Raw genomic sequence first — 13,912 nt, forward strand, 5'->3', positions numbered from 1 at the left:
CAGCAAAGATGCCATGGCCTAGGAAGCGCAAGACCAGCTTATTAGCAGAGATGCTGCCTATCAAGGATGCCATGCCCAGCAGTGAAGTTCATGAGGACTTCACAAAGAAGAAATACCAGCTGCAGGTTGTCTTTGCCACATATCTATCCATATCCTTAAAGCACTACATATATGCTAGCTGTTCTCCTGGGGTACCCATACTTTCAGTTTGTGTCCACTATCCCCATGTATTTTTATGTACTGTCCTGGGTCACATAGTTAGTAAATATCTGAGGTAGGATTTGAACCCAGGTATTTCTGACTTCAACTCCAGTTCCCTATCCCTACACCATCCTACCTCTTCTTACCCTGTAGCCCATAGGATATACTCTTTCTATATACCTACTAATTTCTCTGCTCAAACCAGGCAGGCAATTAACTGATCTGTTATAGCCATCATCCTACATTGCCACTAGTTTGTGCAGGTTCCTGTAGATATCAGAGGGCTGGCTGGAACTAAGCAATTGAGAAGATCCCAGGGCATTTCTGCTGCTGGCCTTGCTCCTGTCCGAGTCTCCACACAGGGCTCCAGAATTTTATTTATTCATATACAGTGCTGTTCCACAGTAATATTGTGCCCTAGACTAGAAGATGATCCAGGGAAGTCTTTCTCCTACACAGCTCGCCTCTACAATGTATAGGTTGGGGACTCAGGCTCCCCCTGGGGTCCCAATATAATATAAATAACGAAGTGTTAGCCAACCTGCTTTATAACAAAAGCCCTCATTCCCCCCTTGCTCCCCATAGACAACACAGTGCTAGCTTTTAGCTTTTGTGAAGGAAATTATAGCCAACTATAGCATATGCTCCACCAAAGACTATTATACCAACAATATTCTCTATACCCACCTCACATACACAGCTAATTCTTAAATAAATTTCTAATCAAAAATGAAATGGAAATCATGGCTTATCATCTATAGCTCTTGAGATGTGGAAGGAGGCCCAACCCACAGTTGGGAACTGCTCTTGCATTCTCCACTGGAAGAATCCATCTGTCAAGACTTCGTGGGGTTAAAATCATATGGGAACAACTGGCTCTTGAACTCCACAAACCCTTGATTTCTTGTGTATTATTTCCAGACTGCCTTCTTCAGGCCCCAGAGTTAATAATCATATCTGATGGACTGAGGACTGCACCTTGACCTCTTCATGCTTTTGCTATAATGACTGAAGTCTGCTGGTATGGAGATTTAAGGCCTATTGGATTCCCCACGTCCTCCTGAGCGAAGACTCTCAGTCCATTTCAGACGATCCACAAAGATTCAGAGAGCACAATCCTGTACTAGGCATTTGCAGGGGGGAGCAGTGGAAGGTGGTACTCTTAAAGAATAAATACCTTCTATGCCAAAATGGTTCACCTATCTGGTCTGAAAATCACAAAGGAATGTATCAAGGAGACAGAGAGGAAAAGCGGTAATTTCCAAATTAATCACCAACGAGAAGGACACTATTAGTTATAGCTGACACCTAGGAATCTAAGAGCAATTCTGAATTCACAAATAACCCCCAAAGGAGATTTATATTGCCAGGCTTAGATCTATGAAATGAAATGTAATGTAATGTAATGAAAAAAAATCCCAGCAAATTTAGGGCAGATCATTTACCTGCAAACAGGGCGACATTGGCATGCTTGGCATCGTAGGGGCACCTGGCCATTCCACTGAACTCATCACCAAGGGAGTCGAGAGTATCCATCTAAAAGAAACAGTCGTTTCTATTCAGTAACAAGAACTGGCTACATTTGGGATGTTCTGGAGCCCAGAGTGTGAAATGCAGGTCTCTATCAGTAGAATGATAAGGATTATGGCAATCATCTGGACATTTCAGGACCAAATAAACCTTTTCTTTTCTTTATTTTTCAATGACTCACAAGTCTGGGTCATGCATCATACAGGACCTTGCCTAAATTTTTGGTTTTTCTTTTTCCTATTGAGACCTGACCTTTGCAGGTCAAATCCCAGAAGAAACAACTCTCAGCACTTTTCCTAGGCTTTAGTTTTCAGAGGAATATAGCATAAGTAAAGTAGAACAAGAAATGGATGCAAGCACAATACTGGAAGCCATTTTAACCCACTTTAAATTGATTAAAGAGGTGGTGTAAGGGACCGTATTATTTATCTAGACTAATACCCCTCCCCTCCCCCATAAGAATGAAGTAATTTGTCCAAGGGCATATATGTAGTCGGCAGCAGAGGTGAAACTACAATCCAGATCTCTGGATGCCCAGTCCAGTGTTTCACTGTAATCAAATATTTCTTCCTTGATCCATGGAACCTCCCCTGAAATGTAGCATTCCAGCAGCTTTAAGCCCCCCAAAGCTTCTCAATTTCATAATTATTAAGCATTTTTATTATCCTCTCCATATGAAGTTCAAGAGTCATCGATTATTTGGAAGGCAGTGTGGTAAGATATGGGAGACAAAAAGATGAAAACAATCTCTTAAGGTATTCATGTTCTGCTGAAAGTATACAACACATGAGCAGATAATTATGTAAATAAAGTGTAATTTGAAGGGAGAGCACTAACTGGGATGGAAGACGTATTTCAAGAATAACTTTGCAGCCATTGTTTGTGGAAGGGGAGGGTTAGTCATCGGGAGTCCCATCCTTTAATCACATGTAGCATTCTGCCTGTTTCTAGGCATGCTTGATGGAAAAGCCTTGATTCCTAACTTTGACCATAATCAGATATTCTATTTCTAGTCCACTAACCACATGATGAAGAAACAGATCTGTGACTGGCTGCTGAGCTGGAACCAGCCCTAACTGGACAGAGTGAAATTCTCTTTCCTGTCTGGCTTCATTTCAGTGAGTAATCAATGATGGCTGTAAGCCTACAGGTGGGAAGAGTTGTGCTAGTGGCCTAACTCTGGGGCCAACATGTGGTCCATGGATGCAAAGACCTGCTGTTGCTTCTATTCCTGTTGCATCTATTTTTTTCCTAACTTAAGTGAAGGAGTATTGGAGATGGAATAGCATTATGATTTTCTAAAGGTTCGAAGACCCACCGAGGTCTAGGTCCAGGAGGTGGAGTCCCCACCAGCTTGTGGAGAGCTAAGCCCAGTCTATCAGAACAGCTGGTGGATTGACTCCAAAGCCAAAGCACCAGGTCCTGCCAGAAGGAGAGACTCATCCATTGGCTATGCTGCATTTGGGAAGTGAACTCGGTGGGCAAACACCTTGAAGAAATGTCATTAATTTTGAGCCTGCTCTTCCCCGAGGCCAATGTAGTACAGGAGGGAGTACACTTCTGTTCTTGTCCTATCAATATACTCCTATATGATCTAATTGGTGTTTATTGGTTAAAAGATACCAGTTGGCTAGTCACTGACAACTGATACTGGGAAAATACACTAGAATGGTCACTAAAGCCTACTTAGTAGACAAGAATCATCCCTACCCCTCTATAAACCTGAGGGAGAGATGGAACCTTGGTTTTTTAGGGCTGACCTATCAGTGTGAATTAGAGTTGGGATAAAGGAAGAGAAGGATGCTAAGTGCTTTACAAATATTGGTCTGTTCTATTATTATCTCCACTTTACAATTGAAGAAACTGAGGCAAACAGAGATATAAGTGACTTGCTCAAGGTCACAAAGCTAGGGAGTACCTGAAGGCAAATTTGAATTCAGGTCTTTCTGCCTCTAGACCCAGTGCTCTATCCGCTGACCCACCTAGCTACCTCTAAAGATCTTTATCGTCTATAAAGACTACATTTAGTTATGTTTCATTATATATTTGAGTCCTGGATGCTTCAGTACAGATAAGGAAACTAAGATATAATAAAGTTAAGGACAATATGCTACATGATCACTAGTGTTAATTCAAGGTGCCCAATGTCATTATGCATGAAAAGGAAATTATCTCAAGGATCATCAGGGAGGACTGTCCAACTGCTAATTTTGGCCCCATCTCTTGTGAATCGTCTCCATGATGTAATAGGTCTGCTCCACTCCTAAGAACTTTGAAATGGTCTTTATTAAAGCTGTGGATTTTTAGAAACTGAAGTTGAGAACATCATAAAGCTATAGTATTTTTATAAAGAACATTCCTAAGAAAATATGACTTCCAGGTGCTGTTCAAAACAAAACGATCTTGTTGTTCTGCCCCCACCACCCCAATCCATTTTTATACTAAAGCCTTTTGCTGATATTTTATCTGAACACGAGGTTCCTATTGAACTGTGACAAACTCTTTGGTCTGAGGCTCTGGAAAGGATTCAAGAGTGGGGCTTTGCACTCTTAACCAGAGCAGTGCACACTCTGTAAACTCTGCAAGAAAGAAACAAAACACTTGGGGGCAGGGAGAATTTCTTCTCTGTGTATCTACTTCTAAAAATGTGGCGGCAGCTAAATCAGAGCTGGAAGATAATGTGAAATTGTCCTCTGCTGATTTGGATGTTTGGAAGGATGTGGAGATTAAACGGTATCAGCAGAGTAGTCTGTGCCATAGAGAAATCCTGTTTCCATGAAATAAGAATTAATCCATGCACTAGTCATAAAATCTCAGACTTAACAGCAGCCCCTGGGAAATTAATTCACCATAGGGTACAGATAATTATACAAATAACCAACTCAACCTCACATTGAAGTTCCAAAGGTTTTAGTGAACAATGGGGGAAGGTGTGCAGAGGATCACAGACTTAAAGCTGTAAAGGTCCTTTGAGGCCATCGAGTCCAAACCCCTTCATGTTGCAAATGAGGAAACTGAGCCCAGAGAGCATAGCTTAGGTTCTTCCTTCTTAGCTTTAATGGCTAAGCATCAGCAAATCTATTTCAGGTTATAATCCTTCCAACACATTCACCTTACTTGAGGGGCACACAGTGTGTATAAACCCAAGACAGAGCTCAGAGTCAGAGACCATGAAAAAAATAATCCTTCTTTCCCTATCAAGTTATTCTAATAAACCTTAAGCTCTTAAACTATGGGACTTACACAGTGGATGATCTGTGGTTTTCTTCCCGTTATGTAGCTATTGTGTCCAAATCTTTTTACAGATATTAATCATTTCTGAAGGAGACATTTTAGGATAAAAATGCTATGTTGAGCTTTCCTTCCCTGGAATTCTACATTTTAGCCTCATCTGCTCTTTCACCTTATGCTTCTGAGAATAGATCTTCTCATGTCATGTCCATGAGGCCTCAGTGCCATCCATATCGTTAAGATTATGGTCAAGGAAGGTCAATAAATGTATTCTGGTGACTTCCTACAGGTCTCTAAGGTATTCCCAGCAGGGATGGGTAGTTCAAGCAAAGATGAGTAAGAATCAACATGGGTTATGTATCGTGAGGAATAGAATATCTGAAAAAGGAATAAGTAAGACCATTTACATTCTTTATGTTGCAATGCCAAGAAAACCTGCATTTATAATAAAGAGCTTTCTAGCATGGGATTTATTAGGAGAATTAATCTTAATGAGCACTAAACAATGATGAACAGGAATTGAATACTAAATGGTGGATTTGATTTTGAAGACCCAGATGTTTGCTACGGGACAATCAATTGCAAGTTGGGATGTGTTGGGGTAGGGAGAACAGGCGGCTGCTGATTACAGCCTAATACCTGTTATCAAAAATATGACCAGTGGGAGATGAGCTTGTACCCAATGCAAAAATTTTCTTCAGGGGATTAACTGAAGAGAAACAAAAGGCAAGGCTGCAACATTGGTCAGCATATGTACTGGTGTACTTTCCATAATAAGATCTTTGCAGTTTCTATACCACAGAGGCAAACGGGGGGACCAGCAAAGTGAAACAGATGGAGATGGGCTCATATATCACTGCTGTTGCTTCTACTACCACTACCCAGAATGCTAAGAGCTCCCTATCTTCTTCAGGGACCCTTTTTAACAACAATTTAATCAGGACTAACTGGAAGTGTTACCGCTCAGGAATGGTTGGAAATGTTCTTTGTATAAAGGACAGTGTGTCACATAAGATATTCTCCTCGTCATCCAATTACAAGATGAAATTAAGACTTCTAAATTCTTCAAAACTGCCTACGAAGAAGTAAACTTGCAGCTTCAGATGAATGCATTTGAAACCAGGAAATATTCATAAAACAAATGTATTTGGTGTGTATCTATGTGTGTGAGGAGAGAGAGGGAGAAGGAGGAAGAAAGAGGGTAGAGAGATGGAAAGGAGATGGAGACAGAGAGGGAGAGGGAGAAGGGGAGAGAGGAAGAGGAAAAAGGAGAATAAAGGAAAAGAGGGAGGTGAGGGGGTAAGGAATAAGGGGACAGGAGTGGAGAGAAGAGGTGAGGAGAGCTGAGGTCAGGAAAGGAGAGGAGAAAAGAAGACACTAAGACAAAATATTCATATTGTACTTATTGTAAACCATGTATTAGTCAACTGGGCAAAGAACAGGGTCTTACAGAAACTAACTTTGGTGTGTAGGATCCTTAAAGATGTGTCAATCAATCCTGATCAAACAGGAAGCTGGGAAGTCTACTCTCAAGCTCACTCATGTGGAGCAATACATTAAGTTGAACAAGTGAAAAGAAACTGGGTAGTGTTAAATTACAGTTCTTAGCTTGTTGCAGGTACAGAGTAAATTACAAAGTGCCTCCTAACCATATGGTTCCAGACATATAAAAGTAACATTTACCTTATAGTTTCTGCAAGAAGGGTTGAAGGCATTGGTTCCGCAGACGAACAGCGTATCATCATTTTTCTTTAGAAGAACTTTAATAAAATTGTGACATTCATCCTGGGGGGAAAATAGTTCAAATATTTTTTTCAGGTCAATTTCTTTTAATAGAACCCATCATTCATTTTGTATTCCGATCCATTGTCACCAAGGTTAAAATGAAGGAAGCTTAGCAGCTATTCTTCTATCAAGGTTGTTTTTCCCAAAAGATGATGATGACAAAGAATTTCCATTTTATTAATCAATCGATGAATTAATCATTTAATAAATGTTCATTAAGGGCCTACTTAAAATGAATGACTTAAAAGAACAAACTTGGAATGTATGTAGAACACTATACTTAGTTGTTGGGAAAGATACAAAATCATATCATCAAAAAGCAGTTATTAAGTATCTCCAGGCCCTGTGTTTGGTGCTGGGAATACAAAGCCAACCCCTCCCCCCTCTCCCTCCCTCTCTCCCTTCCTTCCTTCCTTCCCTCCCTCCTTTCCTTCCTTCCTGCCTGCCTTCCTTCCTTCCTTCTGTCCTTCTTTGAAAAGTAATGACTTTAAATGTCAGACCTAGGAGTCTTTATTTGACGCCTCAAGCTAGGGGTATGCTGAAGGCAGCTTGAACCTGCTAAGAGGTGACTTAAATTTTCTGAGGTGTAAGCAGCTGAGAAATTGGCAAATGCTACAAATTAGGGCTTGTTTTATTGTTTTGATTGTCTAGACTTAAGAGAGTGATGGAGAAAATGTTTATAACACAGATTAAAGTGTTCTATTTATACATTCCCTTCCCCCTCATAGAACTAGTTGTTAAACATTTACCAGCATGCCCCTGTCTAGAGGTAAAAAGAGCCATTTAGAACAGGGGGATGACATGGTCAGAACTTTATCTTTGGAAAATCACTTTGCTAACCACGTGGAAGATAGATTGTAAAGGGAAGAGACAGGGAGGCCAATTGGGAAGCTACTACAATAGTATAGAAGAAAAAAATGAATAGGCCTTGAACTAGGTTAGTGGCCATTTGAGGGGACAGATACGAGAGTTGCTGTAGAAACAACAAGACTTGGCAAACGATTGGCTCTGTAGGGTGAAGGAGAGTAAAGAGTGGAGCACGGCTGATAATGCAAAGTCACGTTACAGGAAGGATGGTGGTGCCCCTGGTACAAATAGGAGAGTTCACAAAAGCAGTGAGTTTGTGTGTGGGAAAATGATGAGTGTTGTTTAGAATAATAAATAGTGATAGAGATTGCACCTGTGATTTCCTTGGTATATGGAACTCCCAGGTAAGGAAAATCCCCCTACCAATGTAGGCTGGCACCTTCTCTGGGATTTACAGTCTTTATGAGTTGTCTAGAGCAGTAATGTCAAACTCAGATAGAAACAGGAGCCACTAACCCGTACATAAGGATCTGTGCAGGTTACATATTGACTTAGTTTTAAACTTTAATATTATCTTGCTTTCTCAGTGGGAAGGGGGAGGGGGGCTGGAGAATTTGAAACTCAAAATTTATTTTAAAAAAGGTTACAAATAAATAATAAATTAAAAAAGAAAATTCTAATATCTCTATTTTATTTTTCTATTTATCTAGTTAAATATTTTCCAATAGCATTTTAATCTGGGCTACTTTATAAACCACGTGTTTGAAAACTATTTTCTAGAGCACTGCGAGATTAAGTGACTTGTAAAAGGTTACGTTGCTAGAACGTACTTACTTTGCTACAATAAATTTCTTCTGTGTAGGTAGAACTTGAATTCCTAGTTTTGAGGCCAGCTCTCTATTGTGCCATGCTAGTGAGCTTTTAGTTACTGGTATTATTTATTATTATAGAGTATTGCTATGTAAGTATACCATTATATATTCATTACAGTATTCATTATAATATATAATGTTATATATAATATTAGGCATATGTAATATATAACATATATGATATGTAATATAAGGCATAAAAGAATTTTGGTATCACAATTTATTATATAATATTGACATATGAATGTCACATTTGTAATTATTTTATTACTACATAAGCATTCTATATTCTATTGTATATATCACATTGTATATTGTACAAATTCTACTGTAGTTAATATAATAAATATACAATGCTATAGTCACATAGAATGCTATATAATAACCAAGGACAAATAAAGCCCCAAATTGAAGGGTTAATGTTTATGCTGCAAAGGTAATACTAGAAGTGAAATTTCACAGTATTAATTTTAATGCCAGGTGATCCTGCAGTATCTTGATGTAGCCAAGACTCACAGCTCAAGGGTCTTTTTATGTTGCTACATTACCGAAGGCATAAAACCCTGCAAGTCTGCTTGCAGCTTTTTATGAGTCCTTAAAGCAAACTCCCAATGGACACTGGGCAGCAATGTTTAGCTCTTGCAGAGAGTGCTAAGCAGTGTCCACACAGCAAACATGGTGTCCACAATCCTTAGCGCAATGGGAGCATTTCACAATGCCACTCTGGCTGCTGCTGTCGTAATGTTTCATCACATTAAAAGCAAACTATTTTTGCAAATTAGAGCCTTCAATAACTTGATGGAAAAAGCCATTACTAGGAAAGAAGTGAATGGCAGTATCTATTCCACATCACAGACAACGACTTGATTTAACAGTCAAAAAACCTAAACCAAAGTGGCAGCTTCAGGAGGAAAGAAAATTGCCTACCTTATGTTTTCCCTTCATTCTGCATGTGTCTACATCAGCCTGTCTAGATTTCCATGTCAGTTTCTGCAGGGATCAAGAAAGAAATCAATTAGAGCTCAGAGGTTGTTGCATTTGATTTCAGAAGTAAGAGTTCCCTTGGGGAAACTAGAAGCTGAACATATATTTATTGAAAGCTTTCAGCACCCATTCCCCATGATTAATTCACCATAACAACAAAAGATCAGTGATGCAAAATGTTCATTTCATTTCGAGCTGCTCTCTATTCATTAAACTACGAAATGATCTTCTGTTATTTGATGCTCCTAAAAAAGATTAGTAAAGTGAATTTAACCAAAAAGTAGCCAAACTAACTTTTAAACACATACTTTTCTAAATGCCTGCTCTTGTCCTCTCCTTGCGTTTGGTTTCCTTTTAACAAAGATGCCTTTATTTTTAAAGTATGAAGACTTTTTTCCTGTATGTTTAAATTTATTTTAGGTAGGCAAAAATATCCAATTTGTTAATAGGCTGAGGGGATCTTCTGATTGTGCTAAATGTAAGAGATTTTTATAAAACTAAACCATCCCCTTGTGTTGTTTTAACAGTCTCGGGATAGATTGTTATGCCTGTCAGAAATGAGGGATGGCTACCCTATTACGGAGGGCCATCCTTGACTTAAGAGTAGGAAGAGACCTAGGGAATCACCTAGTCTGAACCTTTCCCTGAACAAATGAAGAAAATGAGGCCCAGGGTCATTAAGTGACTTGCTCAAGGTCACTCAGGTAGTAATTAGCAGAACAGGATTTAAAGCCAAGTCCTTTCTCTTCAAACCCAGTGCTCTTTTCACTGTAATACAAATGTAAAAGGTCAGGGCGAACTTCAAATGCCAAGAAACGGGAGCATTACACCTGAGTGATTAAATCTATGCTGTAGGATGTGCCTATGCACACGAAATGATTCAAAATGGGATTTTCCAACATGAGGGTAACGAGGAGTATATAAATTGCATAGATCTCCACATTGCAAACAGGCATGTGATGGATAGCTAATTGATCAAGTGGAATCATCAAAATTTTTAGCTGGAAGAACCTAATACGTCATCTAGTCCAATTTTCTCAAATTTAAAGAAAAGAAACTGAAGATGAGAGGGTGAGAGATGAAGTCACCCGTTTCAGGTCACGAAGCTAATTGAAATGAATACCATTACCCAGGTCTCCCCACTTCCCTACCTCCTCCCCCCATCCCAGTCCAATGTTCTTTTTACCACACCAGACTCATTCGGTTTCAGGACACAAAACCTTACACACAGAGCAAATCCTTTCTTTAAAAATTACGCGAAATATTTGTGGTTGTAATGCTCTAAAGGATGTTAGGTACATATCTTAATTCATGTATTTTCACATATAAACACTAGTTGAAAATGATGAGATCATGCCTCCTTCCTCCTGGAATCAAGATCCCTTGATTGCAGAACCCTGGTTTAGAAACTACAGAAAGTACTTACTTTGCTACAATAAATTTCTTCTGTGTTTGATGTGTCTATGTCAACAGAATAAATATGGTCCCTGTAAACAAAGGAAAATTGATATAAAAGACAGTTCATTTTCTATTGAATCAGTCAGTTGTGGACTATTTTGCCTGTGCATATGTACAGTGTCTACACACACACACACACACACACCTGTGAACACAAATACCAGAATAGAAAGGGCAAAGACTACACAAGAGAATTTTTATAACAGCCTGCTTCTACTGATAAAGCACAACTGAATATAAACTTATACCATACTCCAAAAAGAAGAAATAAAAATCCTTTCTGATAAAATTACAAAATATGCATATAAGTGGTCAGGAAAGGTAGTTTGCTTGGTTTATAGATATGTTCACCTGTTCTAAAAATGGCTAAAATGTCATTTCAAAAAAGTCCTTGGTATTCAGTATGCCACATTTATTCAGCCAGAAAGATAACAAGAAGTTAATGCTCTTTCTACCTCTCTCTTTTAAACATCTCACTATAGCTTTCAGCTTTGATGATTTGACAGACAAGTCAGACAGGGAGAAGATGTCAGTGACAAAAATGTGTCTAGAAGTCGCTTTTTTGTTCTCTCACACACTATTACCGTCAATTTAGAGTGTAAGCCACATTCTTGAAAAAGTTTACTGTTCTTTCTTCTCTTCACCTTCCTGTTTTACTGAGAATTTGCTTTTCTTTACAATGAACTGCCAATCGCTTCTTGGAAGAGGGAAACAATCAGCAGCTCAGGTGTGGGACTATATTTAAATATTCCCTTCTGTGTGAGCTGAGTACAAGGACATTTTTGTCTGAAAGTCAGAAGAAAAGGAAAGAACTCCACCAAATTGGGGAAATGAGGAGGGGGTTAGCGAATGAAAGCAAAACATCTCATTTTCCTTTGAAATAACATTGAATTTTTCTAAAATGCACGAAGTCCCGGGGCTGGAAAATTACCCAAGCTTTAAACTAGGTCCTTCAGGCTGAGATTTTCTGCCTCCCGACAGGCGCCCCTTTCTCACCTCCCCCACCTCTTTTTAAAGTCTCTACAGCCAGGATTCTCTTCATTTTTATCAGTTCTGGCAATAAAAACAGGGTATGCTTCCTCTACCAGGCAGGGCGCACAATGATCCTTACAGCCACACAGACCAGTAACAAGTAGATCTCCTCTCACGTGAAGGGGGAGAAAAGACAGGGTTGTTAATGGGAACCGACTTAAAAGAAAAAAAAAAATCCCCTGCCTGCCACTGCTCACTGAATACTTGGGGGTGGAAGACTGGCTAGTCTGCTTAGAAAATTGCTGAATTGGGAAGTTTCTTCAGGCGTCAGTAGGAAACCAGAACTGCCGTTTACTTTCGTTTATTATTTGCTTGACTTTACTGGTGGCGCCTTGGTCCGGGTCATTACTGGCATAAAATTACCTATTACTTTGTTATCAGCTTTATGGATGACTTCAGTTCTTTCTTTTTCTCCTACACTCCCCTTTCCCCGTCCCCCCTTAACAAAAGTGAGAGTCATGCATCTGAATTGTAAATTAAGAGCTAATTATTATGCATTGGCAACACCTCAGAAAGTTCTCAGATTGTCCCCTTCTTGCTTGGCCTGTTTATGTTAATTAGTAGTTGAGATTTTTCTTAAAAAAAAAAAAACCAACCTAACAGTAGATAAAAATAGTGATTCAAAAGAGGCCCCAGTCTCCGAATCCCTAAATGCTGAAAGTAGCTTTCTAAAGCAAAGTAATCCTGGGAACTGAGGAGCCTTTTCCAAAGAAAGGTGAGTGGGAGGGGGAAGCAGGGAAAAGCATGAATGAAACGACCCGCTTTCTCAGATAAAGACAAGCCCTTTCCATGTGCAAAATCACAAAATGGACCAGCCCTTAAAAGGGCTCTCAAGTGTGAAAACTGCACTTCTGTAGCTACAGGCAATAAAGGTAAAGAAGTGTTTTTGTCCTCCCTCCCCTACCACCACCTATAGCATTCCTGAGCATACAGCTGTTTGTTAATTAAGCTATTCTAACACAAACTGGCTTAATCCCAGTATTTCCGATTTCCCACTTCCAGTCAGCAAAATTGAATTTTGTGGCAAAGGCAGGAGCCACAGGGAGGACGGAAATTTAAACAATGCAATTGGCAGGTTCCTGGGCCACCCAGGAGGAGGGGCTCTCAAAGTGGCCGCTTTGAACACCTTCAGCCCTAGTTCTCTGGGTGTTTACATTGGGGAAGTGATTGCAGGAGGGGCCAGAAACACACAAAACTGGAATCCCAGGCAGATTTCACATTTTGAGCAAGGTGGCTTGTCACCTTTGGGAGAATGAGGCTCCTTGTTAGATTTAAGATAGATATATCAAGTATTTTCAGTGTATATTAGCTTGGATGGCTCACCTGAATTTATAAAACCTGTAACTGGTCTGGGTAATTATGGCAAAGTTTTTTCTACCTCATGAAATACGAGTACCTCACTCCTACCTCAAAAGAAATTTAGCTTTATAACAACCACACTGCCTTATCTCTAAGGTCACAAGCTTTTAGAGCTAGGAGGCACTTTAGGGAATCCCTGAATACTCATCTCTAAAAAAAAGGGCAAGGGGAGTGAATGAACTTTGTCAATCTTTCAAGGTTTTTAAAATTCAGTTCCTATTCTCTAGCTCCCTTGAGTTACAAAAGAAGAGCTGAGGCCCAGACAGCCTCAGTGACCTGCCCCAAGCCCCATAGGTAGAGGTAGAGATGGGATTAGGACTCAGCTCTCCTGAGGCATATCTAGCAAGAGCTCTTGCGATTACACATTACTCGAGCTATCTCATCTATCTGTGTTTACTCTTCTTTTTTCTCTTCCAGAGAAGCAACAGCAAAGTGAACAATTCACAGAGGATTTTGAAGTCAGCCTACATTCTCAGATAGGCTGTTTAATCATTTGTTTTGACCAGGTTTCAGATAATTGAGTACAAATGTAACCTTTAGCACTGCAACATTTAGAAAAAAAATTTTAAATGACATTCAAGAAAAGCTGATATTATGCCTAAGGGATGGTTGCTGAAGACATTTTTTCAATTAATTCTGCTGAGATGCTCTTT

The 13,912-nt window shown here is 39.5% G+C and overlaps 1 protein-coding gene across 2 annotated transcripts in view; it reads right to left on the bottom strand.

The window, feature by feature from the left end:
• SEMA6A (semaphorin 6A) overlaps window positions 1–13,912 on the bottom strand; it is a 183,745-nt gene that overhangs the window by 62,347 nt on the left and 107,486 nt on the right. For both annotated transcript variants that reach the window (XM_036740547.1, XM_036740539.1), the window contains exons 4-7: window positions 10,837–10,897; window positions 9,354–9,416; window positions 6,646–6,747; window positions 1,647–1,737 (exon numbers count right to left, since the gene is read on the bottom strand). In XM_036740547.1, coding sequence (XP_036596442.1) covers window positions 1,647–1,737; window positions 6,646–6,747; window positions 9,354–9,416; window positions 10,837–10,897 — 317 coding nt within the window. The remainder of the gene's footprint in view (window positions 1–1,646; window positions 1,738–6,645; window positions 6,748–9,353; window positions 9,417–10,836; window positions 10,898–13,912) is intronic.

The sequence above is a fragment of the Trichosurus vulpecula genome, chromosome 1 (genome assembly GCF_011100635.1).
Source record: "Trichosurus vulpecula isolate mTriVul1 chromosome 1, mTriVul1.pri, whole genome shotgun sequence".
Lineage (NCBI taxonomy): Eukaryota > Metazoa > Chordata > Mammalia > Diprotodontia > Phalangeridae > Trichosurus > Trichosurus vulpecula.